At 38.8% G+C, this 26,619-nt stretch overlaps 3 protein-coding genes and 1 long non-coding RNA gene across 10 annotated transcripts in view; 1 reads left to right on the top strand and 3 right to left on the bottom strand.

The window, feature by feature from the left end:
• Positions 1–9: 9 nt before the first annotated feature.
• LOC111334999 (gamma-aminobutyric acid receptor subunit rho-3) lies at positions 10–16,613 on the bottom strand. Of its 5 annotated transcripts, XM_088760102.1 has the most exons (10): positions 16,488–16,613; positions 15,784–15,842; positions 12,735–12,847; positions 11,512–11,606; positions 4,366–4,433; positions 3,586–3,806; positions 2,860–2,942; positions 2,506–2,634; positions 1,779–2,119; positions 10–943 (listed from the first exon to the last, which is right to left on the bottom strand). In XM_088760102.1, exons 3-10 carry the CDS (start codon positions 12,812–12,814, stop codon positions 665–667), a joined length of 1,296 nt encoding a protein of 431 aa, XP_088616228.1. In that variant the 5' UTR covers positions 12,815–12,847; positions 15,784–15,842; positions 16,488–16,613; the 3' UTR covers positions 10–664. The 5 variants fall into 5 exon arrangements, with proteins under 5 accessions (XP_088616228.1, XP_088616230.1, XP_088616227.1 ...); XM_088760104.1 differs by lacking the exons at positions 15,784–15,842; positions 16,488–16,613 and adding an exon at positions 15,042–15,386 and having other exon boundaries at positions 11,512–11,603; XM_088760101.1 differs by lacking the exons at positions 15,784–15,842; positions 16,488–16,613 and adding an exon at positions 15,042–15,384.
• On the bottom strand, positions 4,865–7,467 carry LOC148729887 (uncharacterized). Its single transcript, XM_088762232.1, has one exon. The coding sequence runs from the start codon at positions 6,448–6,450 to the stop codon at positions 4,867–4,869; it is 1,584 nt and encodes a 527-aa protein (XP_088618358.1). The 5' UTR covers positions 6,451–7,467; the 3' UTR covers positions 4,865–4,866.
• Positions 16,614–17,724: 1,111 nt separating the features above from the next.
• Positions 17,725–26,619, bottom strand: part of LOC111334978 (gamma-aminobutyric acid receptor subunit beta) — a 10,707-nt gene continuing 1,812 nt past the window's right edge. The window contains exons 1-9 of one of the 3 annotated variants that reach the window (XM_088760096.1): positions 25,531–25,680; positions 23,703–23,787; positions 22,967–23,037; positions 22,775–22,848; positions 21,831–22,051; positions 21,066–21,148; positions 19,994–20,128; positions 19,000–19,346; positions 17,725–18,576 (exon numbers count right to left, since the gene is read on the bottom strand). In XM_088760096.1, coding sequence (XP_088616222.1) covers positions 18,244–18,576; positions 19,000–19,346; positions 19,994–20,128; positions 21,066–21,148; positions 21,831–22,051; positions 22,775–22,848; positions 22,967–23,037; positions 23,703–23,782 — 1,344 coding nt within the window. In that variant the 5' untranslated portion in view covers positions 23,783–23,787; positions 25,531–25,680 and the 3' untranslated portion in view covers positions 17,725–18,243. Of the gene's footprint in view, positions 18,577–18,999; positions 19,347–19,993; positions 20,129–21,065; positions 21,149–21,830; positions 22,052–22,774; positions 22,849–22,966; positions 23,038–23,702; positions 23,788–25,530; positions 25,681–26,619 lie in introns of those variants that run through there. The other 2 variants (XM_088760097.1, XM_022940790.2) reach the window with 2 other exon arrangements.
• The window catches only part of LOC148729886 (uncharacterized), a 24,027-nt gene continuing 17,997 nt past the window's right edge, over positions 20,590–26,619 (top strand). The window contains exons 1-2 of the long non-coding RNA XR_016001217.1: positions 20,590–20,660; positions 20,783–20,832. This is a non-coding gene — a long non-coding RNA (uncharacterized LOC148729886). The remainder of the gene's footprint in view (positions 20,661–20,782; positions 20,833–26,619) is intronic.

The following is a 26,619-nucleotide window of genomic DNA, read 5'->3' as shown; positions in this document are numbered from 1 at the left end:
GCTCAAAAGTGCTTTAATTTGGTTGAGGTTTATTGGTTCTATTTGCTCGCGTTTAGTCCGCCTTTGAATGTTGTTCTTCCCTGATGGTGAAAAGTCGGTCATTAATCTGTCGAACGGCAGCTAGCTTTAGTTCCAATGTTTCATTGAGCTAGCCCGGCCTGTTAGGTTTCTTAAGGTCAGTACGGTTTTCTTACGGACAGTTTTTCTGATTTTCTTTTATCTGTTTTAATCTTCATTCAGATACTACGGATCATTTATGGATCTATGGAAACTTTTCACATGATAGCCACTTTGCCTCAAAACTAACTTTACATCGTTGTAAACATTACATAACAGCACGAAAAGTTGCTGAACACGATATCTTGGCATTACGTGCAACTCTACTTTCAGCAAGAGAGCATAACTGACAATACCCCCGTTTTTTCAGGGTAACATTTACAACACATTACTTATAATAAAAGAAACGTTACTTTTCTCAATCAGTTATGCTACCCTTGCTTGGGATAGAAGTATATTACAACGTGCTCAGGTACAAGGCTGGTTTCAGTGTCCAACCGTTTCTCGGGCTTCAAAGTGATCAGCTTTGATTAGTTGGTATTTGACAGTCGCAGTGTGGCCTGTAATATAGATCCTTGCTTTCAATTGGCTCATCAACTATCATTTCCTAATCATCAAGTGAATAATAGCACCAGTATCCAATGTTGAAGATGAAGAAGACCATCGGAAACAAGGCCCGTGAAATTTTGTCAATTAAATCAGCGGCATCATACGACTTGGGAAGTTTTTCGTGGCCTAAAAATGAGGTGTTTTCCTTGACAACGCCTTCGATGTTTGAAAGACTTACGTGATTAGCCTTGTCGTCAGTTTGAGAGTCGTGTTTTCCACCATGAAATGTTACTTTAACAGTTGATGGAGATTTTGAGGTTGGAGAGCCTTCGTTTTCCTATCGAGACATGAACACTTCAGTGAGCTCATAACGACCTTTATTGATCGTCCACTGGTTTACTTTTAAAGTGTATATGACATGAAATTTTTTTTTTTTGTTTTCTGCTAGTTCGATATATATAACAAACGGTTCGAGAGTTAAAAATCGTTGAAAATAATTATAAATACATAGTTTTCGTTTAAACTACGCGCTAAGTTGGCTTGAAATTTGTCCCCTCGAACGCGCGGCCAAAAGGTCACGTGAACTTTACCTGTGACGTCAGGTTGTTTGACTCAGTAGACCACTTTCATAAATGGCTGCCGCATTACAATTCTTTTGTTTACATATAAATTTGAAATTTGTGAAACGATAGAATTGAGCGAGTAATCACAGCGTGTTACAAGGAAAACACTGAAAGTTGTTGACCTTGCCAATCATAGGATCAAACAACCTGACGTCACGAGTCCCAATTCTCGGCCCAGTCTCCGGGAACAATTTTACACATAAATTTAGCGTGTTTCGGGCGCTAAAAATCGACCAAAAAAATTGTTTCATTCATTTTAAACTCTCAAACCGTTTATTATACACATGGAACTAGCTATCAACGAAAAAAAAATTTCGTGTCATATACACTTTAAGCTTTCAGCAGGACGAGGGATACGTACATGAACCTAATAACAGCTTCAGAGGGAAGGGAGTAGTTTTCTAATGAAGCTGTGGTGCTGCATCAGTGGAGGGTGTGGGTTACTACAAGATATTTTGGTTTTGGTTTCATAAACTTAGATGATTGTGTAAATTAGCTGCCGTATCGTTAGATTTAAGGATGATGGTAGAATTGGATATAGAAACAAACCTTCTTCGCCTTTCTTTTGTTAGAGCTTAGCCAAACGACGAACACGATCATGCACTCAACCAGTGATAGGAACGCGAAAGAAAAAGACACCAGTAGGTACCAGTCCAAAGCCTTTGGGTAGCTCACTCTTGGCATTGTACCATTAAGAGAACCAAGGAGGAACATAATGGTTAATATGGTGGTAATTCCCAAAGCCATTCTGTTGCCCATGTCATTTTTATCCATCCAGAAGACAATCCAGCTCAGAGCCACAACGCAGATATCCGGAAAGTAGACTTGTATTAGATAGTAACCCATGCGGCGCTTGAAGTAATATGTCACTGTGACGGTGGAGAAATTTCCTAAAGAAACAGAAATATATTCTTTGGTCGAGATTATAACTGTTGTGGAAACTGTTAATTGATCATATTGCTTTGGTCAGTGATTTTGTGGATTTGACTGGTTAAACCTTTTCCACGTAGATGAGAAGAGGACAAGCAAGGTCGGCTTAGTGGTCAAACGAAGAAATAAAATCACTGATAAGCCACACTAACCAAATCTTACATCGGAAAAAAACATTGTTACTAATGAAATTGACTATCAGCTCAGACAACTCTCCTTTGGCAGATCTGTGTTAATTACGAATTGAGGAATAATTCCTAACCAGTCATCTCTTTAATCTGACATAAATCTTGTTCACTCAAAGGTCGGTTTGGCTCTTGTACGATTTAATACAGTTTTTTTTAACCTGTTTTGTACATGTCGAAAGATGATGATAAAGAACCCCGGCGGTAATCAAACTGCGCCATCGATTTAGCTTCCACTTCGACTTCTTGGTATTTCCACTTGTAAATGATGTCTTCCGTTGAATAAGCATCTGCATAAAGGAGATATAATTTGAGGAGGTGTACACGAAGACCCATGGGTGGATATTTTTAATGATTGAAGTCCAAAAGTCAATTAAGCTTCTCATAGCAACGAATTTGTCGTTTTCAGTTTGAATTAATGCTTGCGAAGAGAAAGTATAATTAAGCTTGAGCGCCAAAGGGTTAAACTATTGTTTAGTCTAATTGTCCTCGGGAAAATTAAATGAAGTACTTACAGCTTCCAAGTTTTAGAAAACACTCTTGAGAATCGAATGGGAAATGACGAAGATCCATCTCACAAGATGCAAGGAAAGTCACTCTGGAATAAAAAAAAAAGGACGAATTCTTAACTATGTCATTTTAACTTAAAAAATAATCAAATTCTACGAAAACTCGAGTATCTAGCCCAAAATCTGATGCAGTAAAATTAACGTTTCGCTCCGACGAAGGGCTAATGCTCGAAACGTCAGCTTTTGTAATCGTTACGGTGGCCAATTTACCATTTCAACTTTGTTGATATATCCAAATTATAATGTTTTTACAGATACGTTTCGGTTAATTATAACCCCACTTAGTAACTGACATACAGCTTTGCCTCCGTCAGTGATCGTGCTGCTTCTGATGATCGAATAAACCCTTCTATGCAAGGTTGGGTTTTTTTATCCCTTAGATGTATCCTAGATATCACAGGCGTGATCACAACTAGACTGTCATCGATTATCAGAAACAAAAATAATGATGAAGTCATTTTCGATGTAACTAGTCAACTACTGCTTTCGCTCTGACGAAGGCCAAACACTAGAAACCTCAGCTTCGAGACTCTTTACGTTGGCCAATGTACTTTATCAACTCAGTTCATAAAACCAAAATTACAAATGAAAACAGCATCTGTTTTCCTTGTTCGAACTCTATACTAACTATTCGCCAGGTTTTCTGCTTTTTCCAAAAGTTAAATGGTATACCCTTTTGTGTAATGTACGTTTCCCTGAACGTCTATTGAAACTTTGCTGTGGACTTCAGAATCGGGCTGCATTAAGTTGGAATCGCGTGCATTGTAACAAAAGGGGTCTGGTAACCACATTCGACTGATGGTTTCTCCTTTTATGGTAAGAGTCTTGTCGAGCTTCCCAGAAAGCCTTTCGTCTTTCCAGTGTTGTCGTAAATATCCAAACACCTTAAACTCCTGCAAAGGAAATAAATGAAAGGAAATAAATGAAAGGAAATAAATGAAAGGAAGTAAATGAAAGTTTCAGTGCCTGTATAATATCCATCTTAGGATCACCAGTCACTAGTGATTCAAACAATTTAATTCGCTCTCAGCAGTGGGATTTCGAAAAAGGTGCGATAAAATGCTGGATAAACTTTGTGTCGTACAAATTTAGCCTGAAATTACACTTTCTGATTTTCGTTAAAGGAACACTTGACCATTGTCAACTGATGTGTTTAATAGAGGCCTAAAATCTCAGTAAGACCTTCTGAGGGGGTCATTGAGCTTATAGCTTTATAACGATTGCAGTTTGTGTTGTAAAGCTTAACTGTCTAATTTCACCCTGAAAATTTGTGAGATCCTACTTAGTTTTAGCTTGCTCCCCGCCCTAATTCAAAGATGCATGTTACCTACCACTCCTTGTTACAGAATTGTCACAGCTCCTAAGTCTCTTGGGAGAGGAGTTGGAGAGAACATCTGAACAGGGTTTTTGCTATGGAGACCTAAAGAAGTTAAGAATCCTGTAAATACTTACCATATTTACTTCTTGTATATTTCCAAATGACTCAACGTAGAGATCTGCTAAAATCTCGGTAGCATCCCCTATAGTACATAAGATTTGTATAAGAAAACACAACGGTTTTTTTAGAGTATTAAACAAATAAAAACAACTTCGAGATAGGGGTAAAATTAAAAGGATTAAAAATAGGGTGAGTGCCTATCCCGAATTCTGAAGTATAAACTCGATCTTGGGGAGCAGGGATGGCGCAGTGGTGAGAGCGCTTGCCTCCCACTGCTGCGGCCCAGGTTCGTTTCCCAAACCTTGTGCCATTTATTGTCCTTCCTCTCAGTGTTTTTCTCTGTGTCCACGGGTTTTCCTCTCTCCACAAAAGCCAACATTTCAAACTCCAACTCTGAAAACGGATGACAACAAGAGCCACCTCTTGGTATTTCCACTGCTAAATCCCATTATGCTATTATTATTATTATTATTATTATCATTATTATTATTATTATTATTATTATTATTATTATTTCAATTCTCTCCAGTTGTCGGGTGTTCCACTGGGTAACGTTGTTTGTGTCTCAGCAACTTCCCGTAGCTCAGAGACACAACACTTTTCGCAACAGATGAGCAGTTCCAAGGATGGCCGATAACACTTCCAAGGAAATCAGGTACACCTAACTTGCCAAACCAGGCCTTTGATCTTTTCGATATGCTACCGACAGCACCAATCACGATAGGTATTATTGTGACTTTCAAAGCTCCATGGATCCTTCTGATCTCGTATGCTAGTTCCTGGTACGTTTCCACCTTCTCCTCCTTGGCCCGAGTGCTGTTCTGATCCGCTGTCACAGCTATATCAAGAAGTGTCCATTTCTGTGTGTCTTTATGAATTAGGGTAATGTCTGGCCGATTATGCCTCACAACTTTGTCTGTGTAGATAGTCATGTCCCAGTTAATCTTCACCTCTCCATTTTCTGCAATTGACAAGGGCTGGTGGTCATACCACTTGTCAGCACACTCTATTCCATACTTTCTGCACGCCTCCCAGTGTACCCGCAGGGCCACCTTGTCGTGGCGCTTCCTATACTCTCTCTGGGCAAGCTTCTTGCATCCACTGACAATGTGTCTTACTGTTTCAGTGGTGTCTTCACACAGTCTACACAGTGGCGTTTCTGAAGTCTTGTCTACACTGTACTTGATCGACTTTGTTCTTAAAGCCTGTTCCTGAGCAGGCAGAATCAAACCTTCTGTCTCCTTTTTAAAAAATTCGTTACTTAACAATCTCCAGAACTCCTCTCCAGCTTCATCTGATATTTGTTGGATGAACTCACCGTGCAGGGTTTTCTCCTTCCAGTTTTTAACTTTCTCTTCTTTCTTCCTCCTCTCATAGTCCTGTAGGCTCTCATAGTCCTGTAGGCTCTCTTCTTCAACAATAATCTTCTCCTTCAATGCAGCTTGAAGTATCCATTCTGTGCTCTCACTCAGATAACCATGAAGGGATTTGCCCTCCCTCTTTACGCACTCTTGGATGCCAATCATTCCTCTTCCCCCTTCCTTCCTCGGCAAGTACAGCCTCGCAACGTTACTCCTTGTGTGTAGACACCCATTCATTGCCAAGATCTTCCTAGTTTTTCCATCCATGCTGGCTACCTCCTCTGTTGTCCAATCCAAAATCCCTGCACTGTAGCGCACCGCACTTACAGCCCAGGTGTTAATGCCGCAGATCAAAATTCCTCCATTCAATTTTAATCCACACAACTTCTTGACTCTACTGGTATACTCTGATGTTATCTTGCCTTTCATCTTGGTGTTGAGAGTCTGGTCCAACTGTAGTATGCCCACGTATTTGTAGCCTTCTTCGTCTATTTCCCCGATGTGCTGATTGTCGGGTAAGTCCATTCCGCTACTACCAACTTGTCTTTCTCTTCTCATTTCCAGAACCGCACACTTGTTTAACCCAAACGACATCTTAATGTCTTTTGAGAAGAACCTTACCACTTGAATGAGTGAGTCTAGTTGATCTCTATTAGCTCCGTACAACTTCAGATCATCCATGAATAGCAGGTGGTTAACGGGCTTCGTGTCCTTAGCTAGTCTGTACCCAGCTCTCATCTTTTGTAGTAGTTTAGTTAGTTTAGTTTACTAGCTTCGCCGACCGGCAGGGACACCGCAACAGCTTGCGCCAATTAATGTGGGCCCAGTAAACCCACTCATCCCACCCCAGGGGAGGACATCCATCACACAGGAATCCCGTGTGGGGGAAATTAACGTCTCCTACCCCCAACCCTGCAGGAGACAGGACCTCCATATATTTGTCCCTATCCGAGAAGACTAGAATATCTAAGGATTTCTTGATGTTATAGAAAGGTAGCAAATTCTTCTCATTTATTTTAAGACCTTGAGTGTTGGTCCGGCCAGGGCTCGAATCCTGGACCTCCCCCACAACAGTCCAGCGCACTATCCATTGGGTTAACTGGGCGGCGGTCAGTACTACTGTCAAGGGTAGCATTAATACTATGAACAGCAGTGGTGACAAGGAGTCACCTTGAAAAATTTATCTCCTAATGTCGACCTGTCCGACAGCTGTTCCTCCTGATGTCAATACTGTCTTCCAATTAGCCATGCTGTTGCTAATTATAGAGATCATATTCTTGGCAGCCCCAACCATCTCTAAGCATTTCAGGATCCATGAATGCGGCACCATATCATACGCCTTCTTGTCGTCTATCCAGGCCATTGATAAGTTTGTCAACCTTCTTCGGCAGATCTTCAGGATTGCCTTGTCTACAAGCAATTGATCTTTAGTTCCTCGGGATCCCCTCCTGCACCCCTTTTTTTCATCTGTTAGTAGACCATTTCCGTCTTTCCAAGTGGTGGTATAACTTCTCTCCCATGATTCCTGTCAAAAGCTTCCACATCATGTGTAGGTAGGTAATAGGGCGATAATTGCTGGGATGGGCACCCTTTGCGCGTCCTTCTGTATCAAAACTGTTCTTCCCCTGACCATCCACTCTGGTACATTCCCTTAAACGTATACAGTCTTGCAAACATTCTTGCAATCTAGAGTGCAATCCTGTCATTTTCTTGAACCAGAACCCCTGAACTAAAATTTTTTTAAAAATTTTTAACTTTTTTTAACTTTTTAACTTTTTTTAACTAGATCTGGACCAGCTGCTTTCCAGTTTGCCATCCTGTTCACTCCAGTTCTAATATCTTCCGTATTGATGTTGATATCTCCCTGTATTTCTGTTTTGCTGAACTCCCCCCCAATGTCCTTTAGCAAAGATGCGCTCTCGTTATGACCGACTTCCTCCGACCAGATCCTGTTCCAGAAGGAGGTTGCTTCTGTGGGGTCAGGTAGTATTGTTTCTCCTGGCTTTTTACCATCTAGTGTTTCGTAGAACAGCTTCTGGTTGGTTATAAACAGGTTGTTCTGCTTGAACTGTTGACATCTCTCATCGTATCTCTTAATCTTAATTCCACCTGAGTTGATCTTCTGTTTCAACATGCCTGAGACATACAAAGTATTCCTTTCCGCTAGCTGGTATTTTTTTAATCAACCTCTCCCTCTCTCTTTGTTTCAATCTCATTTTTCTTTTTGCGAATTTCCTAAATCTTGTTCAGGTCTTCTCTCTACTTTTCGATATTCCTCGTAATCTTTCTCCTCCAGAATGGCTCTTCAGTCCCTCTTCTCCCCTCTATCATTCCCATTCTTTCTGTAGTAACATATGCAGCTGCAAACATTAAATAATTCATTTCAGTGATGTGGTGCATCTGAATCCTTTTGACGACTTCATTGACTTTTCCAACTTCTGCTGTGAGCTTTGTCCTATCGCATGATTTCAGTGGTGGTAGTCCTACTCTCCTTTCTAGTTGTATAATTTCTAGTATCCTGTCACAGAGGGCATCAAGTTCTGGGCTGTTGTCTTCTTGCTGTTGCTTTTCAGTAGAGGAAACTCTGGATTCCTCTTCAACTGAAATGCTATTTTCACCTCGGTATTCCTCTTGGGTATCGATGTTATTGCATGGTCTGGTATTTCTGTGGTGATAGTCTCAGTAATTTCAATCTCCTGATGTTCATGTCTTACTCGTTGGGTTATTTCCTCTTTCTTCATAGTCTCGAGCCACTTCTTTTTCTTAATATCGCGTACTTGATCAGCCAATCTTTGCTCGGTGACTTCTGTTAGTTCGTTTTTGGTGTTACGGGCTCACCACAGGTCCAATATTCTTTTCCTGTATCTTCGCTTCTCTGGTTCAATTCTTATGTAACATTCGAACAACTGTTTGTTGTCCTCCTTTGTCCATCCTAATCTCTTCGGTCGTTGTTCAGCAGTAGCAGGATGACGACCGGGCCTGCGTTGCTGATAAACAGGAGACCTGCCGGACGCGACACCTTCGTCAAAAGCCTCGGTCCCGTTAACGTCGTGAACATGAAATTTAATATTTGACATTCTCTCATCAATTAAGGTTGGTGTAACCCTAATACGGGTGGCTTTTGGGTTGTTGGCACTTGCCAAAGGTGCCACCCAAGACTCTGGTGGGCTGGAGCGTCCATATTCCCGTGCTAGGCTAAGGTAGGCTAAGGCACCAACCTGTCCTACCCCAGTGCCCATTTATTCTTATTATTAATGTTGTTATTATTATTATTATTATTATTATTTGATCAGCAGATTGGCGAAACTGCTTGTAAAAGTAAACATGTAAGCAAGATGTCGAAAGGATCACGACCCATAGTGAAGTGGACAGAGCAGATGAACAAATACCTGTTAGAATACAAGAAGAAAGCAAAGGAAGTCGTGGCATCAGAAAACCCACCGTGCAAAGAAAATGGTAACAAAGAGAAATATATAGTGGTAATAACAGAACTATGGGCCGAGAAAGGATGCGAAAATCTAGGATTCAAAAGCTAAAATCAACGGGATCAAGCCTCCAGGCTTGAAAAAATGAATGACAGTATTGCTGAGGCCTGCGCTACTGATGCGACTAATGGTGGAGTGGCGAATGGTGATAATGTTGGAGAGCAGTCAGCCTTAGGGGATTTCAGAGAAATTTATTTACGCCTCCTCAACAGGAAAGCGACGACTTTGAAAATCGCGACAACTCCAGTCAAAATTATAATTTGGACCCGGCTAACTTCTTGAATTTGCATATTGCAATTGAGCCGCTGAAGGAGAATAGCACCGCTAAAAATATACAACAACAACAAGAATCAGAAGCCGTAACTGATGATGTTCTCAGCGAGGCTCGCGCTGGCGTGCGCGCACCAGGACATCTACCTGACTTCAGTGCTGTGGACAATCCATCAATAGTCACCTGGGGGCGTAGAGTGAACGGAACAATGATAACAGTCAATTCGTCAACCACAATTAAAGCTGACGATGAAATCATACAATGGCGCAAAAACACCTTCCTTTTTCCATATGGTAAAGTCGGGCGAGAGTTTATTGACCAACTAAAACATCACATTACTAAATGGAGCAATGCATCACATGTGCACTACGTAGCGTTTAAAGCCGCTATTGTTTTATTGGCAAAGGCACTACAAAAGCCAAGCATGAAATCAAAAGCAAAAGACCACCAACAATGCCTGATAAAACGCTTAGCGCTATGGAAAGAAGGGGAAATTGAAAGTCTACTGCGCGAAGGACGATCGGTCTAAAAGTGTATCCTTAAGACCAAGAGGGCCAAGCCACCGGATAAAGCGAAGAGATTTGCCAAGCTAATCATGCAAGGGAAGATAAACTGTGCTCTGACATATGTAAGCGATGAAGACTGCGATGGGGTGCTACCGCTGACTGACGACGTCATGAGACCGCTCCATGAGAAGCAACCTGAGGCACAAGACGCAAAGCTTGGCTCGATACTCTTTGGACCGGTAGAAGAAATACATGATTCGCTATACCAGTAGATTGATGGCGAAATGATACGCGAGGCACTACGAACAAAAGGATCAGGCGGCCCTTCTGGCGTCGACGCAAATGGCTTCAAGCGCATTCTCACTTGCAAATCCTTCAAGAAATCAAGTGCGAAATTTTGTGATGCCCTAGCAACAATGACGAGGAAGTTATGCACAGAGTATATTGACCCACGGACTATCGAACCAATATTAGCCAATAGGCTGATACCTTTGGACAAGAGCGAAGGCGTAGTGCGCCCGATTGATGTGGGTGAAGTTATTAAAAGGGTAATTGGAAAGTGCGTTATGAAGGTTACTAAGGAAGATGCTTTCGACGCGAGTGGAGCACTACAGGTGTGAGCAGGCCTTAGGAGAGGGAGCGAGGCTGCTGTCCATGCAATACATTCTATATTCAAAAAGGAAGAAGCAGACGTCATACTCCTAATTGATGCCTCAAATGCCTTCAACGCATTCTAGAGAGCTGCTGCGCTTCACGATATAAAGGTTGTGTCCGCCCATAGTAATCTACGCAAAGAAAGGGGAGGACTATGCCACCACTGTCTCTTGGATACGTTCTAAAGTTACCTTTGCCATCCTTAGGTCGGCCCTGCTCTGTCTTAGAGGGTCAAGAACAGTTAAAAGAACAATTAAAAGTAATGTTCAAGAAGCGGACTTTGAATTAGATAGATGCCTTGCCAATATCTAGGTCGTGCAATTCTTATATCTTTTTCTCTTGTGTGTAAAATATAGTTTCATGGTTTATCGAGTGTATTGTAAATATGTTTGAATGTAAATTATGTAAATACTGAAACGCTCTTTTAGCTTGCCTGATCTTATAAGTGATTGTTATTATTAAGACTTAGTTTGGTTTGAAAGCTTCAGTCATTCTTATTTGAAGAATTATTACACCTGGATTTTGAGCATTGTTCATTGAACTTATAGATTGATTTCACATAGTATTGAGGCTTAGCTTTAGAATCAAGTTGTGTAAAAATGTTAAATAATTTTATGGGTTTTAAATAAAAATCACATTTTTATTATCATGATTATTATCATTATTATTATCATTATTATTATCATTATTATTATTATTACTATTATTACTATCATTATTATTATTATTATTATTAATTTTTTTTTTGTTTGCTATTATTATTAACGCAGAGCGCCACCGAATTATAGCTTCTCCCAATTTCGGCCAAAATGAATAAACTGAATCCTTGAATTGAAAGGGGTGGTAAACATTATTCCCTTTGAATGCACTGAGATAACTCTACCTCCATAACCAGGTCGTACAACTTGATCGTAATCAGAGAACACTCTGGCCAGCATAGACCCGGAGACTGCGCTTCCGTTTAGTTTTGCAGAACTGCTGTGGACACGAACATAGCTATTTTAAGTTTAGTAAACCAAATGGAAGTTCGCTACAGGTGCCCTTTAACCCTAAAATTTGTTACGGTAACCTCAATTTTATTTTTGTTGCTGTTATTGTTGTTCTCACTAGAAAACTTCTTTGCTTTGGAATTTAATAATAATAATAATAATAATAATAATAATAATAACCTTTATTAGCATACTTCCACATAGTGGCTCTTCGCTACTAATATAAAAACTAACTATATACATAATATTTACAATAAATCAAAATTGATAAAATAGTGAATAATAAAAACTATAATAGATTATCCATTGCATGTCAGTATGTGTCTCTTAAGATTTATACAAAAACGTGCATGATCGCTGCAATTCCTTAGCTCCCCAAGAAGCTTAATAATAGCTTCTAATTTTGGTGCAGCTAATGACCTAAGACTATATCTATTTACGACGTGTTGCTTGAGTTTTAGTGGAAAGTTTCATTGTATAATGACTTGTGCGCTAGCTTAGCTATATTAAATTCTAAACGCTCTTTGATTGTGAGCCAACCTAGCTTTCTAACATCCTGGAGTCCAGCAAATTTAGTTAACACAAAACCCGCACACGTGTTCAATCATTTTTCCTTTTTTTGCCCGCGCAGGCAGTAATAAAGGGGAAACAGACCTCATATTTTGTGTTTGTCACTGTATTGATTCACTAATTTCCCAATATAATCCTACCATGCTGACTATTCATTGAGGCAACGAGTCAACCTCAACCAGGACCTCATCCTCTCCAACAGATATACTGCTGTGAACTATTATGATAGCTATTGATTGCATTTCTGCCTTCATGCTATGAAATGAATGATTACCATATACATTGCCTGAAATAATATTTCCATACCAAAAAGAAAAAATTATAAATAAAATAATTCGCTCGATTTTTTTCATGGCATTGCTTAACGAGAATGTATCGAAAACATTTTAACACCACTTGTGAGGCAACCTACAAGAATTAGTTGCTACTTACAAGGTTGGTTGTCTGTGAATACTTCAAGTTGCAGACAATTGAAAATTCAAGAATGTAGCCTTTTTCTCCTGTTTTCAGGAGAAGCTCTGCGCTTTAATGTGTTTGATGTACTTACAATTTTGGACTCAGCATAACCAGAAGTACAAAACCAACGAAGCGACGACATATTTTCTCTGGCTTCATAGTCGCCATCATGGTTTATCATCGACGCGAAGAAAAACTTGCTATCTGCAAAGATTAGAAATTTTTGTCAGCCTGCAGGAATCATGCTCGAAATTAAACCGAACAGAGCTATTCAAAAAATGATTAGGTAATAGACTGGATGTTCCATATCCCACTTATTTCTAAAATTGTCCCTCTCACTTGCAACCTTTTGTCGTACCGATCCAGATATCGGACATCCCTGGAGGATAGTAAAAAAGCCAATCATGTTTTGCGAATTTTGCTCACGTGGACGTCGCTTCGAAGTAGATTCTCTCCACGTCGAAAAGACCAACAACAGTGACACCTGCACGAACTGAGAGTCACTCCTCAATCTGATATCTTTCGATTGACCCCGTTTACATAGGGCTGAAAGTGTTTTCTGCCGGCTAACATCCACGTTATATTGATCCTAACATTTTAAAAGGGGAGATCATGCTGTGGGAATTACAGCATAGAGCAAAGGGTAATTAAATTGACTAAGATGTCGTAGCAACTGCTAAAATTAAAGAAGAATTCGCAAACAACCACAAAGGCCTGAAAAGCGGCATAGTGGATCTTCTTGTGTAAAATGAGAACGAAGCACTTTTGGATGAGCCAAGGGGGCTCTATTTTCAAACGCCGCTGTTGTTGTTCCCAGTATGATACAGAAAAATTATCCTAATTTTTCAATTACCAATCCGTGTTTTGTCAGAGAAAAAGCCCGTAAAACTAACATTACGCTGTAGAGCTGTTCATTCGTGCCTTGTGTAGGAACTGAGACAGCTCTTACAAATATAAAAATGGTTTTGGTGTATATGCATATATTTCCTATGACTGCTTAAAAGATACCTCTTACTAACGTGTATGAGGTCTGTAACTTACGGTACGGACCGATAAAACGAGTTATTTATCAATATCTGGGTTCAGAAGGGGGAAGATCTCAGCTCAAAAAAGCTTTCTAAGCAAGCGGAGCTGTACAGTGAAGTACGGCTCGTTTAATCTGCCAATCATAGCGCACCTACTGACTGAATTATGTAAAAGATAATTTTTTTTTTAGATAAATTTGGTGACAAATAGTTCATTACTGATAACTGTCAGTCCATAGGGAGTCACCGGTGAAGATATCTTTCTGCCAGGGGAAAAATATAGATCAACCCTCGCCTTTGGATTTCTAATTACAGTAGCGATTAATTTGCATCATCATTGCTGTCTGTTCCAGCTAATAACCGTTGAATGGTTATCAAGAATTTCTGTAAAATCTTAGGTTTCGGACAAAAAATCAGAAGGTATGAATCGTGAAATAGTCTTAACCGAAAGATTGTTGCAAACTTGAATTTTGAAACTCCCGATTACAAAAATAAACAGTGAAAATCTCATTAAAATAGGCACATTAAATTCAGGCGTTATTGTAAAGTAAGCCAACACCAATCCTAATTATCAATTTAACTCCAACCAAATGCTTACGAACTGTGACCGATCTCGATAGAACTCTTCGCGTTTCCATAATTATCCGTATCTGAGAAGTACTCATAAGAAAAACTACCTACTTCTAAAAGCCATCAAATAATTTTGATTTGGTCCACAAAGAAAGCATTTGTTGAATGTAGTTAAAGAAGTGGTAGACGCCTCAGAAAGAAACTATGAATTACAAATTACGTATTTTAGAACTTCTTTAGAATGTTGTCGTTAACTTGAATTATTTCTAAGAATAATCATGAATAATTTATCTTGCTCCAGTCTAGCTAGGTCTGTGGCATTCATTTTTTTTTTTGTGGATATTGTCAAAACTCGGTGCCGTCCAATTTCAATTGATAAATTAGAAATTGTAAGGTTCCAGTTTGCAACGTTACTGATATCTCAAAGTTTTCTACTTTGAAGTGAGTGAAGCATTTTATTGAAAATATATAAAGGATATTGGAAGTTTATCGTCGTGGCAAGTTGTAAATCGCTATCCATCACCATTGCAGAGTTCGAAATTTCAAGACGATAGCTTAAGAATTTTCTCACAATAATTCTACTTCGTTGAGTCGTTACTACCGTATTGGTACAAAAAAAATATATTTATCGACCTTGAAACTCCTCAAAAGTCGAATAGCTGGGTCTACAGAATCTGAATACCGCAGGAGTTCTTTCTGACAAATGGCGTTGGAACTGTACATAGGCATACTTGAAAGCATGCTAACATCACAGAGTTTTGACCAAACCTTTGAAGTAATTTTCAACAAACGTTCAAACTCACCAGATCTCTGAGTGTTTCTTGTTCCTTAAAAACTTCAAATGCTCCAATTTGATATTGTAAACACTTATTTATGGGAACGTAGCCAATTATATCGGGTTGCGGAATTGTGAAAATTTATGTTTTAAGGAAAGCACATTTCTACGACATTCATTAACAATTCATACCTTTCCATCACAAGTTGCCAATTAAATAGCAAAGTGTATAGTACGTAGTTTTTCATGTTGAATTAACGGTGTTAAACTATTCAAGTTCTTTCAATTATTTCACAAGCAAACGCACGAAATCAGAAAGCCATCTATTTGCTGCAAAAGTCGAAAAACCTTAATTTGAAACTGATTATAATGCACCTTTTATGATGATGTTAACGAGAGTTCTGGTTGACACTTTCAAGTGTTAAACTGTGAGTACAAAACCACTAAAAGTGAATGGATTTGTGATAGCATATATCATTGGTTTAAAAATGATTCATTAACATGCATATTGAAGTATTAGATGATAGTTTAGGGCTCTTGCGATCAATCTTCATAGCTTTAGTAAATTGGGATTTTAACATAATTATTCATGGGTTCTCAAATTCACTTTTGTTTAGGATTAACATTACAGTTGCAACGGAAATGACGAGTTGTATTTACTCTTTTTCGAGCTTTCTTCATCACGTACGAGTCATTTCTGATGCAGCTGCCTCGTTTCACTCACGAATAGTTCCATATACGCAGTTTCTCGCATAGCATAACCCTCCTACCTTTTTTCTCAGCATTTTGTTGTGACATAAATTTGTCCATGGCGCAGACACTCCAAGATCTAAATTTGCAACAAGAACACAGGAAAGAAAAAACCCAACCGTAAAAAGCAACAACAAAAATAGACAACTGGACATACAACCAAGATAACAAAATTCCACAAAAACTGCCTAACATCATGTCTACCGTGTCACGTATTCAAAGGTACGGCAGAAAGACCAGTGTTCGTCTGTCTGTGGATAGTATGTGCAATTCAAGCATATTCAACACAAAGAGGTAATAAAAAAAACTTCAACTTTTTTGCAATACACTTTCATCAAAATACCAGATGTTGCAAATGCTCACGATACGCATAAAATGACGCAAGTTTACTAGTTCGTGACTTAACACACTTAGAACCTGAACTGAATTCATAACAAGTTTAAAAGCTTCTTTAGTGTACGCTGTTTTAACTCAGAGCAAGACGTCCTTGTCCCCAGTAGTAACTTAAACCTTATGTTTCGAAATCTGGGCCAGTATTAAAATTAGTTCAGCAGTTATTGAATAGCGTAGAAAATCAATTAGACCAGCAAAGACTTGCTGCTGTTTTATCTCAAATGGTCTTGTTCCGCTCTTTTCATTCGTTTTCCTCGCGAACAAAGTCAGAGTATTTCCCCCCTATATCATAGTGCTACAGAAACGAAAACGGTAGGAAACGGATTCAAACCTTGTTAGCTTTATCGAAAGAGTCAGCAGTCTTCAATCTTTTCCCTTTCATATCTTAGTTACGTGAACTATCATTCACCACGGCCTTGCTCTAGCCTTGTTTGCTCTGTAAACTGTTTCGTTCATGTATTGTACAAATCAATGCAGAACCCATACATGTATGGGTTCTGCATTGATTTGGAGACATCCTATCGAAATACGAAAGAAAAATATGTTGGGCTTTATTGGTTTACTTACTGATTAGCACTTTTACTTCTGTTGGTTTTTATTTTGTTTATTTTATTTTCCCGTAGAGCTGTAGTTCACGCACCCGAACACTAACTGACATACGTGTCGTTCGCGTGTATATGCACTGATATTTAGGCCATTATAATTTACTGACAACTTATCCAAAAGCCTTTAAAAAAATAAAAAAAAACTAACGAGTAACTGATGATGACAGCACTTAGCGTACATGCAGCAAGCCTGTAAAGGAGGAAAGAGAGAAAGTACTGAGCGCTAAACTTGATCGAAGCAGCTTGCAGGCTAACCCTCCTAGGTTCAATAGCTCGCTGACTGTGCTTCGATTTGATTATCTTCGGATAGCTATGTTTCATCCAGGAGAGCTTTACTTGCAGTAGGAAATGATAATTTTTTTCTCATGAAATCCGAACTTATCTTTGGTGCGATCTACTTGGTCAGAACTTTCACATGTTTCACCATGAAATGACAACTTTGAGAACATACCATTACTATGCAATAAAATGGGCGAATCGTTTCTGTTGGCTCGTGTATACACGTTTTGAACGGAAGAGCAAAGAAGGTGTACAAGTAGCCGTGGTAAGAAGAGATGACCAGTAAATAAGAGGGAAGAGAAAAATATAATCAGAATAATGTTACAGCGTCGAAAGTAATCCACGATTTCGTTTGAGTCACTTTCCCTTGCTTCGCTTTGTGATTGGTCTAGAAAACGAGCACTACCCTAATGAGCAGTCGATGCAAGACAAAAAAATAAAAAAAAAACCAACTGTGACTTGATGCGATCGGGACCTGGTTATTGACGGTTTCCCTTCCGTCAGATACTTCGCCTGTTTTCACTTTGAGTCCCCAGGATTCTTGTAATATTCTCTTGCGTTACTATTGGCCGTTGTAATAAATTAGTTTTGGTTTGGTTCACTGAACCGCCGTGCGTTCTACGAGTAGTGACAATAACAATACTAAAAATTCTTAGTCAGATACAAAAATGATAGCCAAGCTAATGCACGTTAATATTTCTATTCGGTGGAATTTAGATATCAGCAAAACTCAAATACACGTACACTTTCAACATATGTTACATCTATTTGTATAACTGTTTTCATATAACTAAACATTATGTATTCAGCGTATCGGCTAAACCAATAGATTACGCGCGGGCTTTTTAGTCGTGTTTTGTTTTGTTTTTTTAATTTTTCGATTTGTTCCCCTAGTTTTTTACGTGTAAGGTTTCTTTTGGCCAAGAAGGAAACCTACCATAATACTTTGCTTTCGAAACTTTCCTTCTTCCTGGCGTGTCATAATGTGACAATCCTTAGTCTTTAGTTAAAGCTAACAGTTTAACGTTCAGAGTTACATAGCGTTACGATTTTCGGTAATAGTCCATTTTATTTTCCATGCTCTCTTTGTGTTCTACAGTGTTTTATTAGCGCCCATAATCAGACTTCATTCAAAGTGTACGTGAGGTGCACCTCTTCACTTGAAAGCTAGAAAAAATCACACTGGGGTTGAAAACACATGAGCTACTGCTGTTGAACCACATGACCATTGAAAAATGTCCAGTAAAATAGGTTGAATACAAGGAAAACTAGTGGAAACAGGATGCGTGACACACGGTCGATATTGCTGGCTTTTTTCTCCATCCGTTTGATCTTGGTGCTCCTGTTGTGTGGGACTTCTGCTTCTGCGTCATCCACCAAGGCCTTGTCAGCTTTACTTGGGCGGAAACCCATTTCGAGGTCGTTTTCAGATACTCCTTTGTAATCATCGCTAGCGTTGTTGACATCTGCGCTCTTCGAACGGACAAAGCATTTCAATGATGAGGCAATTCTTGTCGTGAGAGGAATGGTGTGTTTCTGAAATGAAAAAAAACAAAAAGTGAGCAATACCTCAGGTATAGGAGAGGACGGTGGGTCGGAGAAAAAAGAGAAATACTGGAAAAAAAACCTTTATGGCAAATTCTATGGCCAGTTGGGAAGGTAAAGGGTTGGCGTTGGGCGACAATCCCTCCCCTTTAGAAAAGGCTCGTTTGAAGGGAAACAAGCAAATCATAGGAGGAATGGCTTTGTTGAAAGAATTACTTCCCACCGAGTCGAAGGTTTATGGTAAAGAAATGTCATGCAAGGCCAAGGTTCTATGCTCCAGGGAGAAGAAAGAGGGTCATTTGGATTCAAAACAGTAAACCATGTGGGAGAAAGAGAAGAGAGAAGAAGGGAAGCGACGAGGCCTTAGGATTAAATTTTTCAGGTAGTAACACAATGACTCTGACTACGTTTTACCTTGCATTTAATCTTTTCGTTCTTGTTAGCTTTCCCTGCGAAAAGGAACACGACTGTGCTTTCAATCAAAGACAGGAATACGAAGCTGAATGAAAACAAAAGATACCAGTCCAGAGCCTTTGGATAGCTCACTTTAGGCAAGTTTCCATTCAAGGATCCAAGAAGAAACATGATGGTTAGAATGGTGGTGATTCCCAAGGCCATTCTGTTTCCTATGTCGTCTTTTTCCATCCAGAAGACAATCCAGCTAAGTACCACAACGAAAACGTCCGGGAAGTACACTTGGATCAGATAATAGCCGATGCGCCGCTTAAATGAGAACTTGGCGGTTATGGTTGAGTAATTACCTGGAGCAAAAATAAGTGGCCGGTCATTATTTGTCACGTGGGAGGGAGGGTGAGAGGTCAGAGGATTTTGGTTGTGTCACTATAAAATTTACCAGATCCCTCCATAAGGCTTTCTATTATATGGCTGTGTCTCACAAGGACTGGAAACTACCAAATTCACGAATTTGATTGGCTGAAATCAATATTGAAAGCGGTCTAGATTTTCCCATCTAGACTGGCATCTAGACCGGTCTAGAAAAAAAAAGGTACAAAGAATATAAAAAGTTGGCATATAAGACCCAGCCACATAATAAACATCTTATTAATCGCGCTAGGTCGGTTAATAAGAACTAAGTAATATTCTTTTATTATCATGACCCCCCCAACCCCCTCTCCCTCATTGGCAGTTTATTTCTCCCTTTATACTCTGTTGGCGATGACCGATCCTCCTTCCGTTCCCCTGAAAACCATGTGATCCTCCCAAGAAAATCCTCCTCCTACCACACCCCCTTCCCCAAGTAATAAATGATGACTAACCCCTTAAACCATATCCCGTATGAGCTTAAAATATCAAATGTAGTCAGGCTGTCCAACAAAAAAGTCAAAATATCATAACTATATAAATTTTTAAACTAACAGACATGTATCGTACACCTTTATAGACAAACCTGTGGAAATATCAGCCACACCAGACTCCAGTGAGGAACCCGTATACACAAACTGAGCCAATTCTTCACGTCCAATCCCGATGTCAGTTTCTCCCGGAGCCCACTTGAATATGATGTCTTCCACAGTGTGACCATCTGATCAATAAAGACACAAACAACTATTTCTTTAACTTCTTCTCCCTCTCTTCTCCTTTTTTTGTCATCTATACAAAATCTGTGAGTGTTCAAGAGGGGGCCTCCGTTTGTTTACACACAAGCACTATGAGAAGAGTTGATTTTGAAAAAACAAACCGGTGTTTCCCCCCCCCCCCCCACCTCAAAAAATATGGTCCCCACAGCTGTGTGTTGAGAAAAATAGATCAGTAACCTTCGAAGTGATAACCTGCATTGGACAGCAACCTAAAACGGAGTGGCCCATTGATTTTCCTATCTTGCTCTGTTTATTTATTCATTTTGGCCCAACAATAGCTCCTATTCCTAAAGGTGATGCTATTGTTTATTCCATTATGTAGCACGCATAATAGATAGAATGAAAGATCACACAAAGTCTGAGCCTCTCAAAGCAGTGATGGCAAACCAAGAAGATTTATTTTTGCTGTGGGGAAAAATGTGGTCTCGCTCGATTCAATAAACGAATTTATCACTCTTATAACTGCAAGTGAGAATGGTAAGTTCCAAGAGTTTGTAAAATTGATGAATTTTCATTAATGCATTAACTTTTGTTATTCTGTGTTATAGAATAGTCATTGCTGCTCGATAGTCAGCCATTTTTTCTCTTGTATATCTCAGGATATCGGAAAAGTCATGGACTACTTCGGACTTTCTGTTGGAATGACAAGGTAAGCCACATTTTAAGTATCATTCCGATTGAGGTACTGATTTGGCTGCTATGGCGAGACAAATAATTACTGTAGTCACGCCAGACGTGATGAACAGTACACGTGATCACATGTCAGTTTTTCTCCCTCCCTTCTCTTCGCGTGGCTATCGCGTCATCATGAATTTTTCTCCTTAATCCTAATCATTTCATGGTTTCGTGGGGGAAAACTATATTTCGCATGTCGCCACTTACAACTTCCAAACTTGAGAAAGCACATCTGAGAATCCAATGGAAAATATTTTAAATCCATGCTGCACGAGGCCAGCAAAGTTAACCTGCAATCGGATGAAAACTTGTGATGAGCTTCTGAAAATGAGGTGGAATTTGCCGATAGGAGATTTTGAGAATTTACATTCTAAAACGATAGCCTTTTGAAAGGAATGATATTGTTCAGTCATTTTAGCTTCTACAGTAATATCTCTTCATCCAGTAGTTTCCTCTTCAACATAATAATTTCAAAGACATTCGGCGCCGTCTATCCGAGGAATGTAATCCTCGGCTTCAACAAGCTGCGGCTTAAATATGAGGCAAGCATTCTTATAAATGACATCGCAGCCGGTCCACGGCTTGTGTAAGACGCGAACTTACACTGCGGCGGCAAGCGCAATTTCTTTCCTGCGCTATTGCGTTTCCTGCGCTCGCGACCGCTTGTATAACTCTATAGGACATAAAATGCAAACCATTTAAATGAGCACTTTGCTGTTTGTTTAAGGTGTGTTTGTATAAATGGTCCAATTTGCGTCCTATGGAAGCCATGGACTATTTGTCTCGTAAAATCGGCCCTATTATTGAAGGTACAACAGAATGGGTAGCAGCGCAACTTTCTAATCGATGTAAGTAGGCCAAGCTATCCGGGCCGAAATTCGAACACTCTTAAACACTCGATTTTGTAATGAAAGAAACCTTTTGTCTTCCTTTGATAAGAAAACAAATGGCGTTAGCTCGTCACATTCTTACCCTCTACTATAGTATATCTCTCCATCAGGTTTAATTTTCAGATTGCTGTGAGTTTCCTCATCCGGGCTCATCATGTTTGACTCGCGTGCGTTGTAGCAATAGGGATCTGGGACCCAAACGTTGGTTATTTGATCTCCCTTTAAGTTAATGGTGCGGTTGAGCTTTCCACTCAAGCGAGGATCTTTCCAAGCTAAGTGGAAATAGGCGTACACTCTATACTCCTGGGAATGAAATAAACAGATACCCTGTCTCAGAAGTTTTACTCTTCATGATAAGTAGTGGGATATCATTTATCGATTGACTTTTGTCTAGGTCAGGGTGCAGTCATTATATATCACTTGCTGGAAAGAGGGGGATGAATGGCGATCTTTCCAAAGAACTAAAATTATTATCTTCAAGAAGAGTACGACATTTTTTGATCTCGAACACAAGTTTCGATGTTACGAACATGTCTTGGAAAATAAAAAAATGTCGTACTCTTCTTGAAGATAACGATTTGCTTTCTGCTGTCTCGACCTTTTGGTTCAAATAAAATTATTCATAAACAAAAGAAGCTGAAAAGAATTCTTTGAATTAAAGCCCTGCCGGTGAACTTCAATGGGATTCAGTTCAGCTAAATGAAGATTATTGGTGAGCTTTCACAGGTACGGTTTTGAAGATAATTAGGCAGAAAGGCGATTTCTCAGACATGATGCTATTTTTATAGCAGTGGAATACATACAATTAAGTTCAAAATGATATAAATTATGGTAGAATGAAAAATGTGAAGAAGTGAATTTCCATTTAGACCACTGATCAACTTATTCACATTCGCTCTTACGAAGGGCTAACGCTCGAAACGTCAGCTTTTTTATTCGTTACGGTGGCCAATTTACAATTTCCACTGAACTTAGTTGATATAACCAATTATCTCATTCACATTATTTCCAATAGTAGTTACATACCATGTTGGCTTCTTCGATGTTTCCAAACGACTCGATAAGCAGAGTGCAGTTGACGAATGTTGGCGTTCCCTTTTCTAAAGGAAAATGTGTAGCACGTTGCAATTATATTAGGACATGATTGCTATTGGAAACTTGACAAAATCGACATCAGTAGAAAAGAGAAAAATTGTTTGACCGTAAATAATCGCTTACCATAGTACGGTCTTAACGCTTTGTCGTAATTAGCGAAGAGCGTATTTATCACATCCGATTCCCCATGAGCTCTGCAAATATGAGATATCCCTGATTCAAGGTTCAGTTATTCAGAGGGCAGATAAAACTATTAACGGAAAAATCGCTATCCAGCAGAAATATCATAACAAACTAAAGTCGCGATCCGGATTATTCGGTGATAGCGTTTCTTCGAATACCAGGGGTCGGCTCTAGGATTAGCGTCATAAAATATAGCTTAAAAAGGTCCCGGCAATAGGGCTTTTAAAACAAACCATCTATTGTCTAGAATAAATACCAATGTTGAAAAAGACTACAGAACTTTGTATAAATGATATTTCTCACCATTCCCGGCCCTCTTGGGTATATAAAGTTTTCCCCAATATCGATCAATGTAACATAAAGTTGAAAACATGCAACGGCATAACATTATAGAACCACATTCAAAAAAACAAACTTCGATTCGTTTGCTTTCTTTATGGTTGGCTTTTTAAGCGGAGAATGTCAGAGGAAACGTATTTTTTCGTTTGCAATGAAAGACTCCTAAAATCACTCGACTCGCAAAATATCTGCGCGTATCAGCGTTAAAATCATCAGATATTGTGCATGTATTCTTCGCAATAGGAAACAAATTGTTCGCCATAATAGATCGCAACCCACAGGTGTGTCTGAGTGAGAGAAATAAGTGATCAGACATCTCATATCGTAGTATACTTACAGTCTCAGGCGGATTATGAACAGAACGCTTGCGAAGATACATGTCTTGATTGAGAGCTTCCTTGATGAGGAGGGCTTCATTTATCCTATAAAATGCATGAAAGGAAAAAAAAATGGAAGTTACGATGCTTGCAAGTGGAAATACAACTAAAGAAGTCACCGAACTTGTGTAGTTCAGTGACTTCATTAGTTGTATTTCTGACATACTAACCAATCAACTGACATAGTTGATTGGTTAGTAAATTGGTAAATATTTTTGCACGAATGAAACTACAAGGGATATTAGAAAGGCAAACATTTGGGAATCTCCGCTTAATTGAAAATAATATTTCCTTTTAAGGCCACTGTCGAACACCTGGGAGTATTAATTCACGGAATTACCTTCTTCCTTTTATAATCGCTTTTTTAGTTTTCGTGTGTTCGTTTTGTAGTTTTATTGTTTTTTATGAAATTTTAATTCAAGCTTCGATTATCTTCAAATGCATGACCAAACACATGACATGCCTATAATTATTGCATTTTGGTAAGGTTGTATTGTCAAATAATTATAACTACTAATGCGACAGGCTGTCGCTCCAACACAGTACAAGTTCATAGCAAATAATACTAGTGCGACAGGCTGTCGCTCCAACACAGTACAAGTTCATAGCAAATAATTTACCAAACGGGCTCGAGCTGTTTTTTTTTTCTTTCCTTTTTTTTGTAATGTCAATATACCAGTACTTAATTACGAACATAACCATTAATGAATCGAGACGTCCAATCTTGTTTTGGTGCCAAGTACATTTTGATTATTACTTATTTTTTCATTCTCAATACATTTTTTGCCATTGTTTTTATTTAAGCTTCTAATATCCTTGAACTTGCAAAAAAAAAAATTGATTAAAGCAACATCCCTATAAACCAACTACACGACTTGCCTATTGCATCTGTCCTATTATCTTGTTAACTGACGAATCCTTATTACTACGCCAGGCTGTCTCTCGGACGAGGCAAATCTTCGTAACACACATTTTTCCTCAAGCGATCAGACTATTTCTGTAATATCAAGAAACCATTTGTTATTTGAAACCATAACTGTGAACGAATTAAGACGGCTTAATTTTTTTTTTGTCGGTCCTAATTGATATCAACAATATTTTTTTGGTATCTCAGTTTTGAGTTTGATTCAAAACCCTCGAATCTATATCCGAATATTCTTCATAGACATCTTACAAGTTGATCGTAAATGGAATGATATTTTATCATTTAAATCAGTTTTTCCTTCAACCGAAAAGGCTAGATATCGGAAATAAATCTTCCCCCTTAATTACTAAATACTTAAAATATACATAACCGTGAATTTGCATGTAGATAAATCATTATCTTTCATGTCATATTTTTTATAAATATCAGCAAGTTTCCGTAAAAACGAAAAAGAAAGATTTTCTATATGTTATTATTGTTTTTGCTTTTTAAACAGCCATATACCAGCGTCCAATAAAAAAAGAAAATCAAACCAAAAAACAAACGAACAATTAAATTGTGACACAAAACGAAAAACGTCCAGGAGATGTCTTGGAAATTTGCTTCTTCAGTTAACATCTTCATGTTGTGGCAGGCTTACATTCGATAGATAATCTTTTAAATACTGACAAATTTTGAGTGACAAATTTGAGTCAGTGCATTTTGAGCATTATGTGAATGAACCACAACGTACAGTCCTTGTCGTATGCTAAATTAAAACTTTCTTTATGAATGCCAACAGATCTCAAGCTGCCACTGAGGTAAAGAACTCTGCAGAGCCACAATTTCAAAGAATTACGTGTATACAGAAAATTTTCCTTTACCAACTCTGCCTTTTGCTCTTTGTTGTCTCTTTATCAGTAAATCAAACGCTGACACTTGCTAGGTAGTCACACTGTCAGTAAACGTATTAGACGGGTCGTTCGTTAGTCGAGTCGAACACTTAAAGATATTCGATAGCAAACTCAGATATAAGTAATGCCGATGATTTCGTGGCGGCGAAAGTTTCTTGAGAACCCATTTACTAATTATATAAAACCACATGCAATTATCAGAAAAGCGTAAAATGAACGTATACAGATATGCTTCATTAAGAATGCAATAGAACGTGACCAATTGATCTTTGACGGTTTGCAAACCTTGTACTTACAAAAAAAGAACTGATTTCGTGCAAAAAGGAACACGACAATTCATTCTATGCTAAATGTCATCAGTCACCTTTGAGTGAAAAAATGACTAAATTTTGGTTTCAGTTTGCATGAGTCAGATTCGAATGGAACACTGACGGCCTCGAGTTAACGGTGTTAATAATTATATCAATTTTCGTGCCTTGCAATAAAAAATGCAAGCATGTATACGTAATTTGAAAGTAATGTTACTTTCCTTGCTGTGGGTCTCACAGCAATTTAAAAGAAAGAGAAAAAGCCTAAGACCTGAGCTCTCGTTGATTCTAAAATGCTAAAGCACAGCTACAATTCTAGAGCGACACTTCAGCTTTGGCTCCCAATTTTTCTGGCTTGATTGAAAAATCATATCAATTTCCGTGCGTTGCAGTAAAAATGCAAGCACGTACACGTGATTTGAAAGTAATTTTACTTCCCTTGTTGTGGGTCTCACAGCAATTTAAAAGAAAGAGAAAAAGCCTAAGACCTGAGCTCTCGTTGATTTTAAAATGCTAATGGACAGCTACAATTCTAGAGCGACACTTCAGCTCTAGCTCCCAATTTTTCTGGCTTGATTGAAAAATCATATCAATTTCCGTGCCTTGCAGTAAAAATGCAAGCACGTACACGTAATTTAAAAGTAATTTTACTTTCCTTGTTGTAAGTCTCACGGCAATTTAAGAGAAAGAGAAAAAGCCTAAGAATTGAGCTATCGTTTATTTTAAAATGCGAATGCACAGCTACAATTCT

Source organism: Stylophora pistillata, chromosome 5 (genome assembly GCF_964205215.1).
Source record: "Stylophora pistillata chromosome 5, jaStyPist1.2, whole genome shotgun sequence".
Lineage (NCBI taxonomy): Eukaryota > Metazoa > Cnidaria > Anthozoa > Scleractinia > Pocilloporidae > Stylophora > Stylophora pistillata.
The sequence above is the reverse complement of the archived record's forward strand: the minus strand, read 5'-3'. Positions and strand labels throughout refer to the sequence as shown.